The sequence below is a fragment of the Ahaetulla prasina genome, chromosome 3, assembly GCF_028640845.1.
Source record: "Ahaetulla prasina isolate Xishuangbanna chromosome 3, ASM2864084v1, whole genome shotgun sequence".
Lineage (NCBI taxonomy): Eukaryota > Metazoa > Chordata > Lepidosauria > Squamata > Colubridae > Ahaetulla > Ahaetulla prasina.
In genome coordinates this window covers 223,052,345-223,079,394 of record NC_080541.1, presented here as the reverse complement: position 1 = coordinate 223,079,394, position 27,050 = coordinate 223,052,345, and the positions used below count along the sequence as shown (strand labels likewise).

At 49.5% G+C, this 27,050-nt stretch overlaps 1 protein-coding gene and 1 long non-coding RNA gene across 2 annotated transcripts in view; one reads left to right on the top strand and one right to left on the bottom strand.

Annotated features, from left to right (window-relative positions):
* The window catches only part of LOC131194476 (peroxidasin homolog), a 117,658-nt gene that overhangs the window by 55,227 nt on the left and 35,381 nt on the right, over positions 1 to 27,050 (top strand). Inside the window, exons 4-9 of the mRNA XM_058175522.1 lie at positions 445 to 516; positions 4,011 to 4,082; positions 8,780 to 8,851; positions 16,975 to 17,144; positions 23,029 to 23,146; positions 25,119 to 25,288. Of these exons, the coding sequence (XP_058031505.1) occupies positions 445 to 516; positions 4,011 to 4,082; positions 8,780 to 8,851; positions 16,975 to 17,144; positions 23,029 to 23,146; positions 25,119 to 25,288 (674 nt within the window). The remainder of the gene's footprint in view (positions 1 to 444; positions 517 to 4,010; positions 4,083 to 8,779; positions 8,852 to 16,974; positions 17,145 to 23,028; positions 23,147 to 25,118; positions 25,289 to 27,050) is intronic.
* LOC131194479 (uncharacterized) overlaps positions 3,353 to 27,050 on the bottom strand; it is a 44,298-nt gene continuing 20,600 nt past the window's right edge. Inside the window, exons 2-3 of the long non-coding RNA XR_009154196.1 lie at positions 8,719 to 8,849; positions 3,353 to 3,790 (exon numbers count right to left, since the gene is read on the bottom strand). This is a non-coding gene — a long non-coding RNA (uncharacterized LOC131194479). The remainder of the gene's footprint in view (positions 3,791 to 8,718; positions 8,850 to 27,050) is intronic.

Genomic DNA, 27,050 nt, shown 5'->3' with positions numbered 1-27,050 from the left:
GGACGCTGAGCTTGTCGATCGAAAGGTCGGCAGCTCAGCGGTTCGAATCCCTAGTGCTGCCGTGTAACAGGGTGAGCTCCCGTTACTTGTCCCAGCTTCTGCCAACCTAGCAGTTTCGAAAGCACGTAAAAAATGCAAGTAGAAAAAATAGGACCACCTTGGTGGGAAGGTAACAGCGTTCTGTGCGCCTTTGGTGTTGAGTCATGCTGGCCACATGACCACGGAGACGTCTTCGGACAGCACTGGCTCTTCGGCTTTGAAACGGAGATGAGCACCGCCCCCTAGAGTCGGCAACAACTAGCATGTATGTGCGAGAGAAACCTTTACCTTTATCTTATTGTTTAAAGACTTGCATATAACCCAGACAATATTGTTTACACCATCAAAGATTTCCCCATCCTAATTCTTCCCTTTCTCTCTCCCTCTCTCTCTCTCTTTTCCAAGTTACCTTTACAAGAATGAAATCCAGAGCATTCAGAGCCAGGCTTTCGAGGGGCTGCACTCTCTGGAACAGCTGTAAGTTGGGGCCAAATTTTAGGTTAGAAATTGCACAGAGACCGATGGAATTTCCTCTCTGGGTTTTTAGCCATTGCAAAACCCCACATCTCCGGCCTCCCTCCCAAAAAATGACAAATGCAAGTTGTTCTTAAAAAAAATATTTGGTTTGCCAAGATGACCGTGAGTCTTGGCAAGAGTTAGTTGCGAGAAGATTAAACGGCACCAAAGGTTGGTTTTGAGTTTTGTTTTTGTTTTTTTTGCAAAAAGGCATAGATCAGTGGTTCTCAACCTGTGGGTCGCGACCCCGTTGGGGGTTGAATGACGATTTGCCAGGGGTCACCTAAGACCATCGGAAATATGGGAAGTATACTTGCGAGTCGAAGAATGGTTGACTCCACAAGCCAGCTGCAGGCTCTTCAAATCGCTAGCCGAATTCGGCTTCAGGCGCGATGAATTAAAAAAGAGAGAAATCTTTGCTCTGATGTCTCCCTCTCAAGCCAGCTGCAATCACTCCCAATCGCTAGCCTAATCTGGCTTCAGGCGCGATAAACTTAATAGGGGAGGAGTCTCCGCTTTAATGCCTCCGTCCTCAAAGCAATCGCAAGCAGTTCAGATCGCTAGCCAATACGGCTTCAGGCGCGATAAATTCAAAATGAAAATAATTTTACAGTTGGGGTCGCCACATCGTGGGGAATTGTATTAAAGGGGTCGCAGCACTATAAAGGTTGAGAACCACTGGCATAGACCTACCCCTCATCTCATCTCCTCCCTTGAGAGCAGGCCCTCTGTTGAAATCTGAACCAGTTCGCTGGCCGCGCATACACTCTGCGTGCCAAATGCACGCTGCATGTACATGAGCAGCGCACAGCACGAACCAAGTGCGCGTTGTGCATGTGCATGTGCAGTACGTGCCAAAAGGAAGCTTGGGAAGGTAAGTAGAACAGTGAGGGGGGAGGGCTCAGTTGTGCCGAATGATCTAGCATCACTAGAAAGCAGGATTTCCTGCTTGGCAGCAAAGCTAAACCCTGCAGCCCAGCTGACTGTCGAAAATACCAGTTTGGAGGAACCGGTAGCTTTTTTTGGTTCGCCCAAACTGGTAGGTTTTTAAACTGCCGGTTTAACCAAACCGGTAGCTAAAACTACAGGTTTGCCCAAACCGGTAGTTTTTTTTTAACCACTAGTTCACCCGAACTGGTTGTTGTTGTTTTTTTAGTACCGGTTCACCCGAACCGGTAGTTTTTATTACTATTGGTTCACCCGAACTGGAGCGAACTGGTAGCATTTCACCCCTGGAGCCAGGGGTGTCAAACTTGATTTCATTGAGGGCCACATCAGGGTTTTGTCTGACCTCAGGGGGTCGGTGGGGTTTGTGTGGCCAGATTGGGCATTGCTTGCTCGATGTCACCGGACATGGAATTCACATACTGTAGCAACTGGTTCAGCCAGCACCGGAAATGTGCGTGTGCGCCGTCTGTGCATGCATGCGGTGTCACAAAACACGGCAATTTGCTTGCGCACATGTGTACGGCATCAAAAACACAGCCGTATATAGGACGGGATTGCACACGGGTGGGTAGGCAGCCCCACCCGCAGGTCGCCACTACCGGTTCGCCCGAATCTGTCCAAACCGGCTGAATACCACCTCTGGATGTCACTCATGTCGGGGTTTCCTGTGGCAGCCCGAGTGCTTTACCAGCAAAGATGGGCTCCCGAGCTTCGTTTCCAGCTGCAACGACTTCCGGCAACCCTCTGCCAATGAAAATGGAGCTCGGGAGGGCCGCGTGCCCTTTTGCGATTTTCAATGGGTCGATGGGGAAGCCCGATTCTCTTAACAACCGAGGTGCCTTCCGACTCGTGTTATTCTATTCTGTTATTTTTAATTTTCAGTTGTAGGAACAGCTTTTGATTCGGATCCTAAAAGAGAGTCCTTCCCTTTGCTCATAATCCATCTTGTTAAACTGAGCCCCTTAATGGGAGGCTCAAATATCCTTTTGGATGGTGATCAGATTCCGGAAAAATGCTTTCACCGATCTTGCTGGTTTTCCCAAATCCACCCATTTGTGAGTCATGCTCAGCAGCTTTCTTATCACACATCCAACTCAACCTGCGATGAATGGTCATTCTAATGGGTCTCATCCGGTTTAAAATACTTTACCACATGTCAAAATGCATTGGAAGGGTTGAGAAAACTCCAGAATGCTGGATGTGTTACATTCCTGCCTAGAAAAACTAAACAATTGTGTTGGAATCAAAGGATCTGTCCAGGATAATCAGGCAACAGGGAAGGAGGGAAAGAATAATAGATGACAGCCTGAACTTATAATTATTGCAGTCTAGAGAACAATTGTTTTTTTTTCTTCCAGGATCTGTAGTAGCAACATGACAGGGAGAAATTGTTTTGAAAAAGGGATTTTTTTTTTACACCAATAGGGAAAGCTTTGAATTTCTGACTTTCTTGTTGCCAATTAAGTTTCCAAACCACCAATATGCGTGACTTACAACCACAATTAAGTCCAAAGTTACCGTTGCTAAGTGAGACAACTGTTAAGTGAATTTCTTTCCCCCATTTTACGACCTTTCTTGCTAAGCAAATTGTTAAGTTAGCAACGGCGTTGTTAAGTGAATCTGGTTTCTCCATTGACTTTGCTGATCAGAAGGTCGCAAAATGGGATCACGTTACCCCCAGGACACTGCAACTGTCATAAGTAAGAGACAGTTGCCAAGCGTCTGAATTTTGATCATGTGACCACGGGAATACTGCAACGGTTTTAAGCGTGAAAAACGGTCATAGGTTTTCACTGCCGTTGTGACTTCAAATGATCACTAAATGAACTGTTGTAAGTCGAGAGCTTTCTGTATATTGTACACCACTCCAGATAGGATAGAATAGAACAGAATTTTTTATTGGCCAAGTGTGATTGGACACACAAGGAATTTGTCGTGGTGCATATTTAGCTCTCAGTGCACATAGAAGGAAAGATACCTTCATCAAGGTACAACATTTACAACACAAATGATAGTCATAGGGTACAAATAAGCAATCAGGAAACAATATTAGTACAAATTACCATTACCAGCGAGCTCTAAAATCTCAGCGCTCAATTACTCTAGCACCGCAGCCAAATATACCGGGGCTCCTCCTCCAATCCGCTCGGCGTAATTGCCTTTACGTAGAAGCCGATGAACTCGACCCACAGGAAACTGCAACCCGGCTCTGGAAGAGCGGGATTTCACCTTCGCTCGTGCCTTGCCTCCAGTTTTATCTCGACCAGACGTTTTCCAATTCTTCCGCCTCCCAAGACGAAACAGCATATATGCAACAAAACAGGATACAAGCAACAAAGTTACAGTCATAAGTGGAAGGAGATGGGTGATCCCCAGTCTGAGGGAGCGGGGTGGTTAAGAAAGATGAAATGTAAATAAATAAATAGCTGGTGGTTTAGTAAGCAGCCTAACTTTGGAAATTAATTATCCGTTCTGTTTCTTTGTTTTTTTATCCCTTTTCATACCAGCTACCTGCATTTTAACAACCTTGAAAGTTTGGAAGTGGGAACTTTTAATGACCTACCCAAGCTGGAAAGACTGTAAGTCGTGAGGGGATTGACGACAAATTGGAAATTGCCCGTGCAGATTTCATGTAGACTCCAAAAAAGGATTCTGGTTTTTTTTAACAAGGCAGCCAATGGCCTGGTTCACCGGGTGCCCTGAAATCTAGATTATTAGGAATGATTTGTGCAGTGAAGCCCAACTGGCTGCGTTCGTACAACATTTTACAACAGGAAGCCTTGATTTCTTGCACTCCACAGTGCCAAAAATGAAATAAACCCCAATTTAGTTCTTTTTTTTACACCATACGTGTAAAGGACCTTCTGTTAATGGTGGTGGCTCCAGGATCACTCCAGAAGCCCTGAGTCTTTCATAGCCCTTCTGCAGTTGAGACCATTTTTGGCTCAGCTTAGAGCAGGAGCAAATTTTCTTCCTCCTCCTCCTCCTTCTCCTCCTCCTATTCTTCCTCATTCTTCTCCTCCTCTTCCGCCTCCTCCTCTTCCTTTCTTTTTCCTTCTCCTCCTCCTCCTCTTCCTTTTCCTTTTCTTCTTCCTCTTTCTTCTCCTCCTCTTCCTCCTCCTGTTCCTTCCTCCTTCTTTCTTCTTGTTTCTTCTTCCTTCTCCTCCTCCTCCTGAGGGAGATACAAAATTCTGCTCCATGCTCTTCTGGCAGCCTCCACCATGGTTAACTGAAGTGGTTGTGGTGTGTCTTTGATGTTGTCTCTCTTCTTCTGGGCGTGCCTGGTGTTCTTTGACCTCCTTCTCTTTTCGTGTGTGCCTGGAATCCCAAGTCAGCCTCTCCCCTTTATTTGCAGCATTAATTTCAGAGCTACGTAGTCTGAACTTATGTAGAGATCTTGCTTAGAGAAGACCTACCAATTGTAAACACTCACCAACACAGGCCTACTGTCAGCATTCCAGAAAACCCCCCAACTCCAAGTAAAAACTCTGAAGCAAGCATCTTTCAAAGTTCTATTTACTAGAATAGGCAAATTGGCACATCTGGCAAACCCCGAATCTGAGTTTTTCCCTCAGTAAATCAACCCCCCTCAAACCATCCCCTCACTCCTCAGTTGATCACATGCTCCAATCACCATCTGTCCCATCTCGAGACAGCCCTCCAACCACTCCTCCTCCAGATGCAGGATCGGCCTGACCTTGACCGACAGGAAGAATGTTATTATGTCTAAAGACGACCCCTCTACTAAATCCCGCCTCCTACTTTCCCACACATGAGAAAGTGGCAGCATGGAAGCTTCCAGCCTAATATGGCTTTCAAAGCGCGTAGAAAGAACCTGTGGGGATTTTTAGATAGGGAATTTTTAAGGGGGGGGAGGGCAAGGGCGGGTATTGGGGGTAGCTCGCCGAGGGAGGGGCCAGTCACTGCGCGTGTTTGCGGCGGGGTTTTACAAGGTCCGAAGGTTTTGGGGGAGAGTGACGTTCCTGAAGATGAGTGTGGCTCCATCTGTGTGGTTAGTGGGAGAGGCAGATATGGCGGAGGGGGGCGATCGAGAGCTGGGAGCACGTGTTCGATGCCTGAAAGCGATCACGTGCTCCGGCCTCAGTTCCTACCTGCCTCGGGAGGCCATGATCCTCAGAGCTTGGATCTTCGGTTGATGTTATGTAATGCCGGTCCGTGGCTAACAAAGCTCCCTGATTTGCGATCTTATTCAGGGGAGTCCATGGACCTTATGGGCATTACGGAAACCTGGTTGGGTCCAGAGGGGGTTCCCTTGTTGAGCTGTGCCTCCAGGTTTCCGAGCATTTCATCAGCCGAGGCCCAAGGTAGGGGTGGGGGAGTGGCGGTTGTCATTAAGGAAGATCTAGAGCCGAGGGAGGCCACTGTTCCTCAGATTGCCGGCTGTGAATCCCTCTATGTGAGGTGGGGCCATAGGAATCAGTTGGGCTTGTTGATCGCGTACCTGGCTCCTTGCTGCGTGACCACAGCCCTGCCCGAGCTGTTGGAGGTACTTGCCGCTATGGCGGTTGAGACCCCCAGACTTATAGTCATGGGGGATTTCAACCTGCCATCAGCTGGCCTGTTATCGACTGCAGCTCGGGAGTTCCAGGCCTCCATGACGGCCTTGGACCTGATTCGAGTAAATGATGGCCCTACGCACATGGGGGGAGGCACGCTGGATTTGATTTATATCTCTGGACAGTGGTTAAATGATCTGGTATTAGATGATATAGTAACAGAACCAATGTCATGGACCGATCATTTCCTCCTTCGTCTAGACTTCCGAACCGCCACCCACCATCGCAGGGAGACGGAACCTATTCGTTGGTTCCGTCCCAGGCGCCTGATGGACCCCGAGAGGTTCCTGACGGAGCTTGGGCCATTTCCTGAGGATCTGGCCCACGGCACGACTGAGGAACTAGTTGTGGCCTGGGAACAGGCCGCGGCTGGGGCCTTGGACCGTGTCGTGCCTTTGCGGCCTCTGACCCGGCGCAGATCTCGTCCGGCCCCTTGGTTCTCCGAGGGGCTGAGGGAGATGAAACGCCGGAGAAGACGCCTAGAGAGCACCTGGAGGTCCAGCCGTTCCGAAGCTGATCGGACACTAGTTAGGACCTATTCTAGGACCTACCTAGTGGCAATGAGGGAGGCGAGGCGTTCTACGCCCACCCTCATTGCGTCGGCAGATAACCGCCCGGCCGCCCTGTTTGGTGACCCGCTCCTCCTTCATCAGGAGGTGCGGATGACCCGCTGCAGGACGTGCCGAGGAGTTTAGTGGTTATCTATACGATAAAATCGCTCAGCTCCGGGATGGTCTGGACCAAATTGGGATGATCCAAGCGAGGGAGAGGAGGCACGGCTTGTTGAGTCTGTTTGGGATGAGTTTGACCCTGTGGCTCGCGAGGATGTGGACAGGTTGTTGGGGAGGCTTCACGCCACTACATGTTTACTGGACCCGTGTCCTTCCTGGCTGGTACTGGCCACTCAGGAGGTGACACGAGGCTGGCTCCAGAGGATTATCAATGCTTCCTTGTTGGAAGGGGTCTTCCCTGCCGCCTTGAAAGAGGCGGTGGTGAGACCCCTCCTCAAGAAGCCCTCTTTGGACCCAGCTATTTTGGGTAATTATCGTCCAGTCTCCAACCTTCGCTTTTTTTTGAAGGTTGTAGAGAGTGCTGTGGCGACAGCTACCCCAATACCTGGATGAATCCGTCTATCTAGACCCGTTCCAGTCCGGCTTCCGACCCGGATACAGCACGGAGACAGCTTTGGTCGCATTGGTGGATGATCTCTGGAGGGCCAGGGACAGGGGTTATTCCTCTGCCCTGGTCCTATTAGACCTCTCAGCGGCTTTTGATACCATCGACCATGGTATCTTGCTGCGCCGGTTGGGGGGATTGGGAGTGGGAGGCACCGTGTATCGGTGGTTCTCCTCCTATCTCTCTGACCGGTCACAGACGGTGTTGACAGGGGGGCAGAGGTCGACCTCGAGGTACCTCACTTGTGGGATGCCGCAGGGGTCGATTCTCTCGCCCCTTCTGTTCAACATCTATATGAAGCCGTTGGGTGAGATCATCAGTGGCTTCGGGGTGAGATACCAGCAGTACGCTGATGACACCCAGCTGTACTTTTCCACCCCGGGCCACCCCAATGAAGTTGTTGAAGTGCTGTCCCGGTGTTTGGAGGCCGTACGGGTCTGGATGGGGAGAAACAGGCTCAAGCTTAATCCCTCCAAGACGGAGTGGCTGTGGATGCCGGCATCCCGATTCAGTCAGCTGCAGCCGCAGCTGACTGTTGGAGGCGAGTTATTGGCCCCAAAGGATAGGGTGCGCAACTTAGGTGTCCTCCTGGATGAACGGCTGTCGTTTGAAGATCATTTGACGGCCGTCTCCAGGAGGGCCTTCCACCAGGTTCGCCTGGTTCGGCAGTTGCGCCCCTTCCTTGATCGGGATGCCTTGTGCACAGTCACTCACGCGCTCGTTACCTCTCGCTTGGATTATTGTAATGCTCTCACATGGGGCTCCTTGAGGTGCACTCGGAGGCTTCAGTTAGTCCAGAATGCAGCTGCGCGGGTGATAGAGGGAGCTACTCGTAGCTCCCACGTAACACCGCTCCTGCGCAGACTGCACTGGCTGCCTGTGGCCTTTCGAGTGCACTTTAAGGTGTTGGTTACGACCTTTAAAGCGCTCCATGGCTTAGGGCCTGGGTACTTACGGGACCGCCTGCTGTTACCTCATGCCTCCCACCGACCCGTACGCTCTCACAGAGAGGGACTTCTCAGGGTGCCGTCCGCCAAGCAATGCCGGCTGGCGGCCCCCAGGGGAAGGTCCTTCTCTGTGGGGGCTCCCACACTCTGGAACGAGCTTCCCCCCGGTTTACGCCAAATACCTGACCTTCGGACCTTCCGCCGCAAACTGAAGACACATCTTTTCATTCGCGCGGGGCTGGCTTGAATTTTATTGAATTTTATTGGTTTTTTAAATTTTTAAAATTTTTAATATTAATCTTAAATGGGATTTTAGTTTTTTATATATTTTAAAGTTTCGGGCTAATTATAATAAGTTTTTTAATTCACATTTTAAATTGTACATTGTATTGTCTTTTTTACTTCTGCCTGTACACCGCCCTGAGTCCTTCGGGAGAAGGGCGGTATAAAAATCAAATAAAATAAAATAAATAAATAAATAAATAAATAAAATAATAAATAAAGCTGACACCTACCTTTAATTCCCAAGTCTTCAATGGTCACTCAAGCACGTTCTCTTTGTTGTCTCCACTCCAGATTCTTGAACAACAACCGAATTTCGCAGATCCAGCGAGGAGCCATAGCTCAACTCGAATCTCTCAAGCGCCTGTAAGTAAACAGCACGTATTACAGGTATGTTCTGTCCCCTCCCGGCCTCAGCCATGCGAACTGGCTAAACGAGACAGTAATTGAGTTCACGGCTGCTGTCAGTCCTGGCAGGGAATCTGCAGCTGCCTGCCAAAGTCTCCCTTTTATCTTGGGGTTGCCAGGCAACCAGGAAGTCAGCAGTCCAGGCCGAATGTTCAGCTCAATTCTCCAAGAGTCAAAGAGTTCAGCTCACTTCTCCCCGAGTCAAAGAGTTCAGCTCAATTTTTGCTCGTCACGGAGCAGAAGAGCAGCCAGTGCTGTTTTTATACTCTGTGGGGTGTGGCTCCATGACTCAGCACTTTCTAGGCCTGCCCCACCCCTGCTTCTGTTGTTCTCGCCTCTCCTGCCTACGAAACCTAGGGTCCAACCAGGCCTGATTGCCATCAGTCGGGTCTGGAGGTGTGGCCTGGGGGGGAAAGAGTCAGGGGACGGAGGCCTCGTTATCTCCTCCACCTGGCCTGCCTCTGGCTCCTGGAGCTGAGCCAGGGAAGCCGGTGCTCCTGAGGTAAGCCCTGATGGCCCTTCCCCCTCACTTTCCGGCAGGGGGCCTGGCTTGGGGGGCGCAGACACAACAAGGTAGTTCTCAACTTATGACCCTAACTGAGCCCAGAATTTCCATTCAAGCTCAAGCAAGGAAGTTGTTAAAGAGAGTTTTACTCCATTTTGCGACCTTTCTTGCCACGGTGAATCACTCCAGTGGTTAAGTGAGCATAACATAGTTGTTAAGTGGCTTCCCTACTGACTTTGATTGTCACAGAGTCGCAAAAGGTGATCACATGATCTGGGGGACACTGGAACCATCATAAATATGAGTCAGTTACCAAGTTGTCTGAATTTTGATCCTGTGACCATTGGGGATGCTGCAATAGTCATAAGTGTGAAAAATGATCATAGGTTTTTCAGCACTGTTCAAACAGTTACTAAATGAATGTGTTGTGACCCAGGCTCAAGTAGGTAGTAGGAAACTCAGTCAGTGAAAAAACGAACAAACTTTATTCGAACAGCTGAGGATTACTTCATTCTCAGCTTAGTTCAACTAAATTAAAGCAAATTCCTCCCAACACAAATTCCTCAGTCCTATCAACAACCTTGGTCCAATTAGGCAAACTGCCAGAGGCCTTTCTTGGCAAAAGTTCAGAAGACACCGATACAAAATAAATGCAAGAAGATGAAGCTATCAGCGTTGTTTTCCGGCAAAGCCCAAATGCCGTTGCTGGTCCTTTAAGCCTTATAGGAGGGGCCAATCATCTCTTGGCCCTACTCCTGAGTCGTCCTCTTTGCTTGAGCTGCTCTTGCCTTCTGGCAGTTTCGAAAGCATGTAAAAATGCAAGTAGAAAAAATAGGGACCACCTTTGGTGGGAAGGTAACAGTGTTCTGTGCGCCTTTGGAGTTGAGTCATGCCGTCCACATGACCACGGAGATGTCTTCAGACAGCGCTGGATCTTCAGCTATGAAATGGAGATGAGCACACACCCCTAGAGTTGGCAACGACTAGCACGTATGTGCGAGTGGAACCTTTACCTTTACCCAGTCCTCACCAGTCATTGATGACCAGTCAGTGACCATTCAAAGTTACAACGGATCTCCAAAAGACCCAGTTCCGGAGTTCCAATGACAGTACCTGCTCCCATGGTCACATGACCACATTTTGGGTGCTTGGCAACCAGCTCACCTTTATGGCTGGTTGCAGGATTCTGCAGTCCCATGACACAATTTGCGATTATTATTATTTTTGGGGGGGGCTGGAAACAGGACATTTTCCCACCAAAATAACCCCTTGACATGCATTGATTTATTTAATGGCCGCCATATTCACTTTATGACTGTGCTGTCGTAAAACCACCACAAAAAGTCATAAAACTAAGTCAGTCATGTGGCTGCCTCAGCTTATGACCATCCTGACTTAGGCTGGAAATTGTGGGTTCTATTACGGTCGTTAAGTCGAGGACTATCTGTAAGCCTCATCTTAGGAAGCATATAAAACGTGATCTTGTGTCAGATTCTCCAGCTATGCGAAAGGACGTTCCTTCTTATTTGTTTACGTGATCCAGCTTGATCCATGAAGCAATCTATATAAACCCCGATGTGGAAACATGCGTTGCTGGTTGAGCTGGTTGGCTGCGTAGCCAAACCCTCTTTGAAAGCCTTCTTGAAACGCTTTGCGCATCTGGAAAAGAAATTGTGCTTTAATAAAAAGAGCGGAAAATGGCATGTTTGCCTCAGAGAATCGTCTAAAAATAAATATTTGTGCAGGCAAATAACGTCCTAAGAGACTAATGGCAGAGAAATGTTGACTAACTCAAACAATCTCTGATCCAGGCATTGATGAGACTTCTAGCGCTGTGCCAATTTTGTGCTATTCCCCACCGGCTATTTATTTTGATTTCACAAAGAAAGATATGGAAATTTGGAATGTTTTTTTTTCCCCCACCCAAGGAAGAGAACATAGTGGGGAAACATCTCACAAATGGGACGCAGGTTTCTTGCCTTGTAAGGCAGCAAATATAAAAAAATATAAATATATTTATTTATAAATATAAATATATATTAAAATATTTTAAAAATAGGGACGCGGTGGCTCAGTGCCTTAAGACCTTGAGCTTATCGATCAAAAGGTCGGCAGTTCAGAGGTTCGAATCCCTAGTGCTGCCATGTAACGGGGTGAGCTCCCGTGACTTGTCCCAGTTTCTGCCAACCTAGCAGTTCAAAAGCACGTAAAAAATGCAAGTAGAAAAATAGGAACCACCTTTGGTGGGAAGGGAACCGCGTTTTGTGCGCCTTTGGCGTTGAGTCATGCCAACCACATGACCACGGAGACGTCTTCAGACAGCGCTGGCTCTTCGGCTTTGAAACGGAGATGAGCACCGCCCCCTAGAGTCGGGAACGACTACCACATGTGTGCGAGGGTTACCTTTACCTTAAGGCAGCAAAGAGGAATGGAGTTTCATTTTGGAATTCTCTCCCCTCCTGTATTTTTACAGGTAATCCTTGACTTATGACCACAACTGACACCCCACCCTCATTTCCATTACTAAGCAAGACAGTTAAGTGAATTTTGCCCCCGCCTTTCTTGCCACAGTTATTAAGTGAATCATTGCAGTTAAGTTAGTATCAGAGCTCTTAAGCAAATCTGGCTGCTCTCCACCCACTTGACTTTGCTGGTCAGAAGGTCGCAAAAGGGGATCACGTGACCCCGGGACCCTGCAACCGTCATAAATATGAAGCAGTTGCCAAGCATGCAAATTCAGATTTTTTATTTTTATTTATTTATTTATTATTCAAATTTTTATACCGCCCTATCTCCCAAAGGACTCAGGGCGGTTTACAGCCTAATAAAAACATAAGAATAAATACAGTTAAAAACAACATTTAAAAAACTTATTAAATTAGGCCAAATTTAAAACTGTCGTTAAAATAGTACAAAACCCCATTTAAAAACTAAATTTAAAACTAAAACCTAGGCCAGCCCTGCACAAATAAATAGATGTGTCTTAAGCTCGCGGCGGAAGGTTCGAAGGTCAGGAAGTTGGCGCAGTCCTGGGGGAAGCTCGTTCCAGAGGGTGGGAGCCCCCACAGAGAAAGCCCTTCCCCTGGGTGTCGCCAGTCGGCACTGCCTGGTGGACGGCACCCTAAGGAGTCCCTCTCTGTGAGAGCGTACGGGTCGGTGGGAGGCAATCGGTGGCAGTAGGCGGTCCCGTAAATAACCCGGCCTATGCCATGAAGCGCTTTAAAGATGGTAACCAAAACCTTGAAGTGCACCCGAAAGGCCACAGGTAGCCAGTGCAGCCTGCGCAGGAGTGGTGTCACATGGGAGCCACGAGGGGCTCCCTCTATCACCCGCGCAGCTGCATTCTGAACCAACTGAAGCCTCCGGATGCTCTTCAAGGGGAGCCCCATGTAGAGAGCATTGCAGTAATCCAAGCGAGATGTCACGAACGCATGAGTGACCGTGCATAGGGCATCCCGGTCTAGGAAGGGGCGCAACTGGCGGACCAGACGAACCTGGTAAAAAGCTCTCCTGGAGAGGGCTGTCAAATAATCTTCAAAAGACAGCCGTCCATCCAGGAGAACGCCCAAGTTGCGCACCCTTTCCATCAGGGCCAATAACTCGCCCCCAACAGTCAGCCGCAGCTGCAACTGACTGTACGGGGGTGCCGGCATCCACAGCCACTCCGTCTTGGAGGGATTGAGCTTGAGCCTGTTTCTCCCCATCCAGATCCGTACGGCTTCCAGACACTGGGACAGCACTTCAATAGCTTCGTTGGGGTGGCCCGGGGTGGAAAAGTACAGCTGAGTGTCATCAGCGTACAGATGGTACCTCACCCCAAAGCCATTGATGATCTCACCCAGCGGCTTCATATAGATGTTGAACAGGAGGGGCGAGAGAATCGACCCCTGAGGCACCCCACAAGTGAGTTGCCTCGGGGTCGACCTCTGCCCCCCTGCCAGCACCGTCTGCAACCGATCGGAGAGATAGGAGGAGAACCACTGATAAACGGTGCCTCCCACTCCCAATCCCTCCAATCGGTGCAGCAGGATACCATGATCGATGGTATCAAAAGCCGCTGAGAGGTCTAATAGGACCAGGGCAGAGGAATAACCCCTATCCCTGGCCCTCCAGAGATCATCAACCAACGCGACCAAAGCCGTCTCCGTGCTATATCCGGGCTGAAAGCCGGGCTGGAACGGGTCTAGATAGACAGTTTCATCCAGGTACCGGGGTAATTGACATGCCACCACACTCTCTACAACCTTCGCCACAAAGCGAAGGTTGGAGACTGCACGATAATTTTCTAAAACAGCCGGATCCAGGGAAGGCTTCTTGAGGAGGGGTCTCACTACCGCCTCTTTCAAGGCGGCAGGGACGACCCCTTCCAACAGAGAAGCATTTATAATCCCCCGGAGCCAGCCTCGTGTCACCTCCTGTGTGGCCAGCACCAACCAGGAGGGGCACGGGTCCAGTAAACATGTGGTGGCATTCAACCTCCCCAGCAACCTGTCCATGTCCTCGGGAGCCACAGGATCAAATCCATCCCAAACCGTCTCGACAAGACGGGTCTCCGACATCTCACCTGGATCCACCCAATTTTGATCCAAACCATCCCGAAGCTGAGCGATTTTATCATAGAGATAACCACTAAACTCCTCGGCACGCCCTTGTAACGGGTCATCCCGCACCCCCTGTTGAAGAAGGGAGCGGGTCAGCCGAAACAGGGCGGCCGGGTGGTTATCATCACGTGATATAGATCACGTGACCCTGGGGATGCTGCAACAGTTATCAGTCTGAAAAATTATCGTTTTTTTCAGCACCACTGTAACTTTGGTCACTGAATGAATGGTTGTAAGTTGAGGACTACCTGTACTTTCCAGAGAACAAGGGAAGGTTCCTTCTGAGATGCTTCTCACACCTCTTTTCCTTCTGTGGGCTGAGATACCTCTGTCTACCAAGGTCATTCTCATAGGCCAGTGGTGGCTAACCTTTTTGCCATCGTGTGCTGAAAGCAGGGAAGGCGGAGTGCGGGTCGGGTCGCGCACAAGTGTACCTACACCCATCATTCTATGTCCCCTGCGCATGTGGCATAGAATGATGGATGTGGGCACGCACCCATCCTTCTATGCCCACCGCTTTTGGTACGGTGGGCCCGGTAGGTCCATTTTTTGCTCTCCCCAGGCTCCAGAGCCTCTCTAGGAGCCTGGGGAGGGCAAAAACGGCCTCCCACCATCTGGAAGCCCTCTGGAGGCCAGAAACAGCCTGTTTCTCTACTTCCGGTGGGCCCAGAAGGCCCAAAAATCAGCTGGCCGGCATGCGCATGCGCACCAGAGCTGAGCTTGCGTGCCCACCAATATGGCTCCGCGTGCCACCTGTGGCACACGTGCCAAAGGTTCGCCATCATGGTCATAGGCTATTTACATCTTTGATCACAAGGGAAAAAAACATGCAAACTCTCTTCCCAGGTCCTTTTTGATCAGAAAACTCCCATTTGGGCTATTTTTGAGCATGGGTTTAGCAGTCTTCGGAAATAACCTTAAACTCATATTCAAAAAAAAAAAAAAAAGACACCAGTAATAGAGTTGGAAGGGACCATGGAGGTCATCTAGTCCAACCTGCCGCTCACGCAGGAGACCTGTACCTGGGATTTGAACCGCTGAACTGCCGGCCTTTCTGATTGACAAACTCAGTGTCTTAGCCACTTGAGCCACCTAGTCAGGCACAAAAGCCAAAGCAAGATTTGACAGATGCTAAATCTGACGGTCGAGGTCTCTCACAAAACTGACCTCTTCTGCCATTCTCTAGTCCCCAACCCCTTGATCTGCAGCCCACTACCGGGCTGCAGCCCATTTGGAACTGGGCCACGGAAGGGGTGGGTGAGCGTGTGTGCGTGTATGCGCACGCGAAGCTGCATAGGTTGAAAGCATTTGTGAAATACTGCAGGTTTTTAACAAGTGGTGGGACAACCATTTGTCTGAAAAGGTATAGGGCAGAGTTCCCCAAAGTTTTTGGGTTTGTGGACTGGAAAGGAGGGGAGAGGGGATGGTTAGCGCAAGCAACTGGCAAGCACACACATGTAGCTCCTTTTGAACAAGCAGTGTGCCACTCATTTAAATGGAGTGCGGGTGTTCCGTCCCCTCCTGGCCTCAGCCATGCAAGCTGGCTAAACAAGCCAGTAATTGAGTTCACAGCTGCTATCAGTCCTGGCAGGGAATCTGCAGCTGCCTGACAAAGTCTCCCTTATCTTGGGGTTGCCGGGCAACCAGGAAGTCAGCAATCCAGGCCGAATGTTCAGCTCAATTCTCTATGAGTTAAAGAGTTCAGCTCAATTTTTGCTTGTCACAGAGCAGAAGAGCAGCCAGGGCTGCTTTTATATTCTGTGGGTATGGCTCCATGACTCAGCACTGTCTAGGCCTGCCCTACCCCTTCCTTTGTTGTAGCCCCGTCTTGTATTTCCGAAACCTGGGATCTAGTCAGGCCTGTTTGACATCAGCCGGGTCTGGAGGCATGGCCAGGGTGGGCGGGGGGGAGAGTCAGGGGATGGAGGCCTCGTTATCTCCTCTATCTGGCCTGCCTCTGGCTCCAGGAGCTGAGCCAGAGGAGCTGGTGCTCCAGAGGTAAGTCCTGATGGCCCTTTCCCCTCACTTACCAAGTCACTTTCTGGCAGAGGGCCCGGCTCGGGGGGCGCAGACACAACAGCGGGTGTGTGCTCTCACCCACCATTCGCGCAAGTGAGAATGCACGCATGGTTGCTGACCATTTCCGTGGCCTGGTTGCAAAACCCTCACTATGTAATATCATCAGTGTTAGAAGGGAGTGAGGTGTGCAAGGAGGAGGAAGAGGAGGAGAAGGAGGAGGAGGAGGAGGAGGAGAACTGTGGGGTCCTTGGTGCTCTCTGAGCTGGGTTTTCTTGCAGATGTTTCATTACCCAACTATGCAACTTTATCAATGCTAGTAGGAGTGGGGTTTGCTCTCATTTTATACTCTAGTGCAGTGAAGGTGAACCTTTTTGGCACCAAGTGCCCAAACCAGAACATGCATGCTTGTGCGCACATGTGTGTGCTCCGGAGTGCTGGAAACCCGAAGACCAGCTGGCCGGCACGTGAATGCCTGTTTCTTGGCTGGTTTTGGCTAGTTTGGGGGCCATTTTCAGGCCGTTTTTGGGCTGTTTTCAGGCCGTTTTAGGGCTGTATTTCGGACTGTTTACAGGCTGTTTTTTGTGCTGTTTTTCGGCTGTTTTTCGGGCCAATTTCTGACCATGGGGGCCATTTTTCCGGGCCATTTTTTGGGCTGTTTTCTGGTGCTCCAGAGCTTGCAAAGACCAGCTGGCTGGCATGCAAAAATCAGCTGGCTGGCGCGCTGGAAAACAGAAAAGCAGCTGGCTATGGCACGTGTGCCCATAGAGAGGGCTCTGCACAGCCCTAGTGGCTTGCCCTGATGGTGTTGGTGGAAGTGGCCTTGGTGTTTCCCTGATTGGCACTGTAGTTTACTCTTAGCTTGTCTGGCAGATGACCTTCCTGTGTCTGTGGTTAAACAGGGAGGACTCTTAACTCATAAAATCAACCCTTTTTCTTCCCCATCTGGTTCCTCCCAGGCGGCTGGACTCCAACGCCTTGCTCTGTGACTGCGACCTGATGTGGCTGGCAGAGCTTCTGAGGAAATATACTGTCCAGGGCAACACGCAAGCCGCTGCCACTTGCGAGAGCCCACCTGAATTACTGGGTCGTTCGGTCATCACTTTGACCACCCGAGAATTCAACTGCGGTGAGTGACACCATCCGATCCATTGTCTATTTTTATTCACAATTTTTCCAGACTGTACCGCAAACTTCGTCCCTTACTAGCTCTGATGATGTTGCCTAGTTTGGGTCATGAAACGTCTGCAAGAAAACCACCAAGCTCAGAGAGCACCAAGGACCCACAGTCCTCCTCCTCCTCCTCCCTCTCCTCCCTTCTTCTCTGCAAATCCCACTCCCTTCTAGCACTGATGATGTTACCTAGTTGGGTAATGAAATGTCTTTAAGAAACCCACCAAGCTCAGAGAGCACCAAGGACCCCACAGTCGTCGTCCTCCTCCTCCTCCTCCCCCTCCTCCCCCATTCCCTTCTAGCACTGATGATATTACTTACTTGGGTAACGAAAGGTTGGCAAGAAAATAACCCAGCTCAGAGAGCACCAAGGACCCCATAGCTATTGTCATTGCCTTCATCCTCCTCCTCCTCTGCACAAATACCCCTCCCTTTTAGCACTGATGATGTTACCCAGCAGGGTGTTGTGTCTCGTCCGATCTCACCGCAGCCGGGGCCTTCTTATCTGCTTCCGAACATGGAGGAATGTCCTAGTATGCCTCCCGGCCCCAGCCCTGGCTCCATGCCCAGACAGGCTGAGGAGGAAGAAGTACCTCCAGCCCCCAGCTCTGGCTCCATGCCCAGGCAAACGGAGCAACTAGACCCCGACCCCTCCTCCACAGCATGTGAGCCTGAGGGAGGTCAATTGCCAACAGCTGCAGACTGGAGTGACCCACGCGTCAGAAGACTTGATAGACGGAGGCAACAGAAGGAAGGGAGGGGCAGGCCTGGATAAGTGCTGAGTCATGGAGCCACACCCCATGGCCTATATAAAGGACCTGCTTTCTGGCATTCTCTGAGTCAGGCAAAGTCTAAACATATATTGCTGAAGTCACTTTCTGGTCTCCTGCCTGCCCTGAGGACTTTGCTGGGACTTTAGCAGAGCTGCAGAGGCACGCCTGATTCGGATTTCCCTGACCCGGCCGTCAGCGGAGGAGTAGGACACAACACAGGGTAATGAAACGACTTCAAGAAAACCACCTAGCTCAGAAAAAACTAAGGGCCCCGCAGTTGTCACCGTTGTCTTCCTCCTCTTCCCCCGTCCTCCCCTTCTCCTCCTCCCCTTCTCTGCAAACCCCACTCCCTGCTAGCACCGATGATATTACCTATTTGGGTAATGAAAAGTTGGCAAGAAAATAACCCAGTTCAGAGAGCACCAAGGGCCCGTCAGATGATACAGGTAATTCTTGATCTATACTCATTCATTTAGTGACCGTTCAAAATGACAACAGCCCTGAAAAAAAGGTTGACCCTCACACTTAATAACCATCCCAGCATCCCCATGATCACATGGTCAAAATTCAGACGTTTGGCAACTGATATCTGTTTATGACAATTGCGACGTCACGAGGTCGTGTGATCGCCAGTTGCGACCTTCCCAGCCAACTTCCGGCAGAACCAAGTCAGTGGGGGAAGCTGGATTCGCATGATGACGGTGTGGTTTGCTTAACAACGGCGGTGCTTCTCTTAACCGCCGTGGCAAAAAGGATGTAAAATAGGGTGCAGCTCACTTAACACCCACCTTGCTTTGCAACAGGAATTTGGATCCTAATTGTGGTCATAAGTCGAGGACTTGTCGTGTCCCACTCCTCCGCTGACGGCCGGGTCAGGGAAATCCGAATCAGGCGTGCCTCTGCAGCTCTGCCAAAGTCCTAGCAAAGTCCTCAGGGCAGGCAGGAGACCAGAAAGTGACTTCAGCAAGATATGTTTAGACTTTGCCTGACTCAGGGAATGCCAGAAAACAGATCCTTTATATAGGCCATGGGGTGTGGCTCCATGACTCAGCACTTATCCAGGCCTGCCCCTCCCTTCCTTCTGTTGCCTCCGCCTATCAAGTCTTCTGACGCGAGGATCACTCCAGTCTGCAGCTGTTGGCAATTGACCTCCCTCAGGCTCACATGCTGTGGAGGAGGGGGAGGGGTCTAGTTGCTCCGTTTGCCTGGGCATGGAGCCAGGGCTGGGGCCGGGAGGTGCTTCCTCCTCTTCAGCCTGTCTGGGCATGGAGCCAGGGCTGGGGCCGGGAGGCATACTAGGACATTCCTCAGCGTTCGGAAGCAGATAAGAAGGCCCCGGCTGTGGTGAAATCGGACGAGACACAACAGGACTACCTGTCTCAGTTCATGTCCTAACAATCACTGGAAGCACTTAAGCAAATCAGCAAGATATCAACCTGGTTTTCTGGCAGGGGTGGGTTCTACTTACCTTTACTACCGGTTTGCAACGGGGCCACGCGCGTGTCTGCACATGCACAGAAGCTTCCTGATGACGTCCAGGTCAGTGGGTGGAGCCTCCTGCTGGTTTCACTACCAGTTCTTGCGAACCGGTCCGAACCGAGGGCAACCCACCACTGGTTTCTGGGCCAGGTTCAGACCAGTGGTGGATTTAACAGATTAACAGAGTTGGGAGGGACCTTGCAGGTCATCTAGTCCAACCCCCTGTCCAAGCAGGAGACCCTACATCTGCCTCTACTTAGGATCGAACTCATAACCTTCTGATTGTGAGGCAAGAGCTCCATTACCATTTCGCAACGGGAGCGCACGCTGGTTTTACTACTGGTTCTATAGAACCGGACCGAACCGGGAGCAACCCACCACTGGTTCAGACAAGTCTGACTCTGACCCTTAATTAGCAAGTTTCTAGGTTCACACATAGATTGGATTGAATGTCTGACTTGGGCACAAGTGAGAGTAGAATAATTGTAGGGAAACAGTGCCATCTAGAGGAAATGTATGGTTGTTACATCAGTCTTGATGTCAGCTCTACAAGGTAGATCAGATCGGAAATCAATCAATTGCATGGGAAGCTAAAAATAACTTTTCTTGAAATTGACTACAGCAGTGGTAGTCAACCTGGTCCCTACTGCCCACTAGTGGGCATTCCACCTTTCATGGTGGGCGGCAGGGATTGTGTCTGATACTGAAGCACTTTCCTTTTTTTTTTTTAATTTAATTGACTTTTTAAAAAATTTTCATAGAATTATTTAAAAACATTTTCATTAGGTTTTCATAAAATTCCCCGTGACAATTTAAATTTCTGAAAATATACTATTTGTATCGCCCGCGCATAAATTTAGTTCACGTTACGTAAGTGAAACTAAATGGCGCTATAGTGCGACCGCAAACAAAAGAGCCTCGTCCCAGAATAGCTCGCGCATCTCCCCCCACACCACCCAGCTGTAACAGACAAGCAGAGCTGGTAGCCGGCGCGCCCCCCCCAAACCCAATCCACGATGCGTGAGAGGCATGCGCAGACGACGATATACGGCGCATTACTGTGGAACCAGTGGGTGGTTAGAAAATTTTACTACGAACAGAGATACAAAAGTGGGCGGTAGGTATAGAAAGGTTGACTAGCCCTGGACAATCTTGCAAGTTAAGGGAATGGAATGGAATAGAAAATAGAATAGAAAATAGAATAGAGAAAGAATAAGAATAGAGAATAGAATAGAGAATAGAATGGAATAGAATAGAATGGAATGGAATAGAATAGAATAGAATAGAATAGAATAGAATAGAATAGAATAGAATAGAATAGAATAGAATAGAATAGAGCAGAGCAGAATATGGAAGGCACTTTGGAGATCTTCTAATCCAGCCCCCTCCTCAAGCAGCAGACCCTGTAGCATTTCAGATAAGTGGCAGTACAGTCTCTTCTTAAAAAGCTCCAGTGATGGAGCACCCACAACTTCTGAAAGCAAGCTGGTTAATTGTTCTCACTGTTAGCTGGTGGAACAGCTTGCCTTCAGAAGTCCACCCTCTTCCTCTTCCTTATATTTATATAAGTGAACTAGGGGGCTGTCTGTCTGCGGATTAGGACAACTTGCCCCAGCCATCTCGCTGTGGCCGTATCACCTCAGCCAACTCACTGCAGGAAAACTTGCTGTGGCCAACTGGCTACAGGACAACTCACCATAGGACAATTCAACCCAGAATAACTCAAGAACCTAGGTGTTGTGTCTGTGCCCCCCAAGCTGGGCCTCCTGCCAGAAAGTGACTTGGATAGTGAGGGGGAAGGGCTGTCAGGACTTACCTCTGGAGCACCAGCTTCCCTGGCTCAGCTCCAGGAGCCAGAGGCAGGCCAGGTGGAAGAGATAACGAGGCCTCCGTTCCCTGACTCTTCCCCGCCCCCCCAGGCCAGGCCTTCAGATCCAGTTGATGGCAATCAGGCTTGGTTGGACCCTAGGTTTCATAGGCAGGAGAGGAGGGAACAACAGAAGCAGGGGTGGGGCAGGCCTAGGAAGTGCTGAGTCATGGAGCCACACCCCACAGGATATAAAACCAGCGAGAGCTGCTGTGCCTCTTCGTAGCAGGCAAATCAACTAAGAGCTGAAGTTTGTTCCTGGGTGACTCATCGGCGTCGAGGGAGATAACAGAGACACTTGGCAGACACTCGCTATTCTGCTGCCAGAGCTGATAGTGCCAGCTAATTAAGCCATCACTTGGACAGAGGCAAAGGGGGGACGGAACACTAGGATAACTCAAGAAACTCAAGTAGAATTGCAGGTCATCCCAGCCTTGAGGACTTCTAACTTGAGAAGTTCATACCTAAAGCAAGACAAGGCCCGTTGCAGTTCACTTGTCCCTCTTTTGAGTTATCCTGCATTGAATTGTCCCATGCTGAGTTGGCTGGAGCGAGTCAGCCTAGAACAGGGGTCTGCAAACTTGGCTCTTTTAAGACTTGTGGACTTCAACTCCCAGAGCTCCTCAGCCAGCTTTGCTTCTGGGAGTTGAAGTCCACAGGTCTTAAAAGAGCCAAGTTTGCAGACCACTGGCCTAGAGTATTGCATCCAGGGTTGGTTGCCAGGATATAAAAAAAAGACGTTGACACTCTAGAACAGGGGTCAGCAACCTGCGGCTCTGGAGCCCCGTGTGGCTCTTTCATCCCTCTGCTGCGGCTCCCTGTCGCCAGTCAGCTCCACAATAGATATGGCTTTCAGTTAGGGCAGGTAGAGGAAAAAGTACGCTGCGCTAGGAGGAGTCTCTATGGTAGGGGAACCAGACTTCCGGTTGGCAGAGGAAAAAGGACGCCGCGCTAGGAGAGTCTCTATGGTGGGGGGACCCAGACTTCCGGTTATCTCCAGAATTGAATGGGGGGCTTCCGGTTAGGGCCTTTGTGGCTCTTTGAGTGTTGAAGGTTGCCAACCCCTGCTCTAGAAAGAGTGCAGAGAAGAGCAATAAAGATGATTAGGGGACTGGAGGCTAAAACAGTTGCAGAAATTGGGTGTGTCTTGTTTAAAAAAAAAAAAGAAGGACTAGAGGTGAACAATAGCAGTCTTCCAATATTTGAGGGGCTGCCACAAAAAAGAGGGGGTCAGGCTATCCTCCAAAGCACCAGAAGGCAGGACCAGAAGCAACGGATGGAAATCAATCAAGGAGAGAACCAGCCTAGAACTAAAGAGAAATTTCCTGGCGGATCAATTAATCTATGGAACGGCTCGCCTTCAGAAGTTGTGGGTGCTTCATCACTGGAGGTTTTTAAGAAGGGGTTGGACAGACATTTGTCTGAGATGATATAAGGGTCTCCTGCTTGAGCAGGGGGCTGGACTAGAAGACCTCCAAGGTCCCTTCCAATTCTGTTATTCTTCCTGAGCAGAGGCTGGCTATAGAAAACTAACATAGGGGCTGAATTCAATCAGATCAGAGCTCAATTTAAGCTCAACTTAATTTACACCCTAAGGGCCTTAATGAGTCATTCTGAATTTTGGCTCAAGAGGGACAGTTAGGCACGTTCATTGAAAACACCGAAGTCGTGTATGAGATCCTTCAGCCTTTGAAGGGTCATCCTCCGTTTGTGTGTTTCAGAAAGCCCTCGCATCACCACTGAACCGCAAGATGTCGACGTTACTCTGGGCAACACCGTCTATTTCATCTGCCGGGCAGAGGGCAATCCGAAACCTAAGATTATCTGGCTTCACAACAAGTAAGTAAGATGGACCGAAGGGCAAGATGGCGGATGTAGCGTGTGTCGGAAAGACCTTGGAAGATGGAGCCAAGAGACAGTACCAAGGGAACGGTCAGAAAAGAGATAGCATAGCCCGCAGTTAGATAGTGAAAGGGGCTCAGTAGAGACCCTCCCTAGTTTCTTGAGCTGCAAAGCGGTGGGAGCAGGGGTGGGCTTCAAAAATGTTAGCAAGGGGTTCTCTGCCTGGTTGCTGGCTGGATGTGGCCATGGTGGGTGTGGCCTAGTCGGCCTCCTGCACCGCAGCGGTGAGAGGGCGTTTTTGCCCTCCCCGGGCTCCGGAGGTTTTTCTCGAGCCTCCGGGAAGGCAAAAATGGCCTCCCCAGGCTCCGGAGGCCCTCTGGAGACTGGAAACAAACTTCCGATAGGCCCGTTTTTTGCCCTCCCCAAGCCTCCCCTGCACTTACCTGCATCCAAAATGGGCCATGTAGGAGGGGCGGGGTTGGATGGGCAGGGCCAGCCAGGAATGGGATTTGGGGTTCTCCGAACTGCACAGAATCTTAGCTATAGGTTCTCCCGAACCCCTGCGAAGCCCCAGCAGCCCCACCCCTGGGTGGGAGGATTATACTTTCAGAGTTACAAGACTGGTGCCAGCTTCGCAGGGTAAAGCAGACAGAAATCACAACCAGATGAGTTCATTCTACTTCATTGTAAAGCTACATTGACAGAATCTTGCCGGTATGAAAGTAGAATTATACTTCTCTGTCTCCTTTACAGCCTGAGAAACTAGGGAAAGTCTCTTCTGAGCTTCAAACCTGCCCCATTATTCAGCTGCAAGCTATGCTGTCTCTTACCTGATCATTCCCTTGGCAGCATCCCTTTCCTCAGTCCCTCAAGGTCTTTTTCACATACACACACATACACATGATGTGACCTTCCCAGCTAGCTTCCAACAAGCAGTCAATCGGGGAAGCCGAATTTACTTAACGACCACACGATCCAGTTGATAACTACGGTAATTCACTTAACGACTGCAACAAAGAGCACGACTTACTTAACCCCTGACTTTGCTTAGCAATGGAAATTCTCGTGCCAATTGTGGTCGTAAGTCCAGAGCTACTTATACACCCACGTTTGTGTGCTTGTTTGACAACCTTAAATTATCTCGGCTCATGCTGATTAAGGTGCCCCCCGCCCCGTGTCCCCCTTAGTGTCAGGCCTGGAAACCATACTAGGCCTTAGGTTTCCAGACGCTGCCACATTTTTCCCCCTGAGGGGAAGGAGTGGGGTAGAGGGGTATGGTGACATTCTTCAAGCGGTCAAGGTCGGATTGTGTTCACATCTGCAGGAGTGGCAAGAAGATATTCGAATAAACTGGGAGAACGTGGGACCATGTGACCAGCAAAGGGGTCAGGGGGGTGGGACTCTTAGGGTTTGTATAACTGGGAAAAGAATCCGGAAGTTCAGTTTTGGAATTTCACTCATCGTGTGCCAGTTTCCTTATGCTAGTAAAGAACTCTGAAAGACAATGGCTTCTGAGTTTTTTACTAGCATAAGGAAACTGGCACACGATGAGTGAAATTCCAAAACTGAACTTCCGGATTCTTTTCCCAGTTATACAAACCCCAAGAGTCCCACCCCCCTAATGCTGGTCACATGGTCCCACGTTCTCCCAGTTTATTCGAATATCTTCTTGCCACTCCTTCTGCAGATGTGAACACAATCCGACCTTGACCGCTTGAAGAATGTCACCATACCCCTCAACCCCACTCCTTCCCCTCAGGGGAAAAAATGTGGCAGTGTCTGGAAACCTAAGGCCTAGTATGGTTTCCAGGCCTGAGATTTAGATAAGTTGACAGCAGCCCTTTCCCCAACTCGGTTAGAGATAGTTTGGATTGTTATCTGGGGGAGGGTAAGACTAGCTGTAGTCCAATCCTTCCCTAGATCAAAGGAGGAATGAAGTTGGCTTCCATCTTCCTTTTTTGCATTGCAGCAACGAGATTGACATGAGGGATGATGGGCGGCTGAACCTGCTTCAAGATGGCACGTTGATGATCCATGACACTAAAGAATCCGACAAAGGAATCTATCAGTGCCTGGCCAAGAACATTGTGGGCGAAGCGAAGACCCCTGAGGTTGCCCTGCGCTACTTCGGCATTCCTTGTAATGTCCTTCAAAGAAATGAAGATCTTGTCCCTAGGTTTATAAGACCCAAATGGATAACCTCTGCGTGCTGGTTTTAGGATGGGGCCGTGAAATCGGGTAGTAGGGTCTCGCCTGTCTTGCCTGTTATTGGCTGATGAAGCCAGACCAATTTGGGAAAGTTTGCAAACTCACCGTTGGTACGGGTGGGATTTGCCATCCCATAAAACGCAACTGAGTGAAAAAAACCAACAGGGTTTTGAGTGCGTGAATGACATGGCGAGGAGAACCGTGGTAAGGAGAAACATCTCAAGAGCTTTGTCTCAGGCTCGTCCGTGAGGGGCTGGTTAAGAAAGTCAAGAGGGCAACCCCAACTGCACCATCAAATCAATTCATGGCATATTTTTGAAAAGGGACGTGGCTTTGATCGCACAAATTGTGATTGGCCCTCTTGGTTATTTTGACCCCCTCACAGTTCAGTCTTCTTTTGCCGAAGGCTCACTATTTCCTACAAATGTGGCCTTCAAGATGATTTTAAAGAACCTTCATGGCCTCTGATTCCTCAGTCATGCTACAAGTGGTAGTGTCAAGCTAGAGTCACACAATATGCCAAAATCCTAAACTTGGACTAAGAGAAAACACAGTTGTGATATTTGTATGTCATGTTATATCCAAGCTCAAAATAAGTCCGTCCAAATTTTCTCAACTTTTACAAAAAATGGTTTGCTATCACCTTCTTTTTCCTAAGGCTGAGAGAGAGGGACTGGCCCAAAGTCACCCAGTTGGCTCCAGGCCCAAAGCAGGATTAGAACTCACTCTCTCCCACACCAAACTGGCAGTCTAATAAAACACTCTGGTTTAATACAGTGCTTTTCACTTCAATGCACAGGTATAGAATAGGTGGTACCTGGCCAGGGGTGAAATCCAATTTTTTTTACTACCGGTTCTATGGGCGTGGCTTGGTAGGCGTGACAGGGGAAGGATACAGCAAAATCTCCATTCCCACCCAATTCCAGGGGAGGGATACTGCAAAATCTCCATTCCCACCCCACTCCAGGGGAAAGATACTGCAAAATCTTCATTCCCACCCCACTCCAGGGGGAGGATACTGCAAAATCTCCATTCCCACCCCACTCTGGGGCCAGCCAGAGATGATATTTGCCGGTTCTCCGAACTACTCAAAATTTCCGCTGCCGGTTCTCCAGAACCTGCTGGATTTCACACCTGTGCCTGGCTCAATAGTATTAACTGCAAGAGGGATCTTGGAGTCCTAGTGGACAATCACTTAAATATGAGCCAGCTTTGTGCTGCAGCTGCAAAAAAAGCCAACACAGTCCTGGGCTGCATAAAAAGAGGGATAGAATCAAGATCATGTGAACTGTTCATATCACTTTATAATGTCTTGGTAAGGCCACACTTGGAATATTGCATTCAGTTTTGGTCACCATGATATGAAAAAGATGTTGCAACCCTAGAAAGAATGCAGAGAAGAGCCACAAAGATTGTCAGGGGTCTGGAGGCTAAATCATACAACGAACGATTGAAGGAACTAGGTATTTCTAGCCTAACAAAGAGAAGGACTAGGGGAGACATGATAGCAGTCTTCCAATATTTGATGGGCTGTCACAAAGAAGAGGGGGGTGTCAAGCTATTCTCCAAAGCACCTGAGGGTAGAACAAGAAGCAACGGGTGGAAACTAATCAAGGAGAGAAGCAACTTAGAACTAAGGAGAAATTCCCTGACGGTGAGAACAATGAATCAATGTAACAACTTGCTTCCAGAA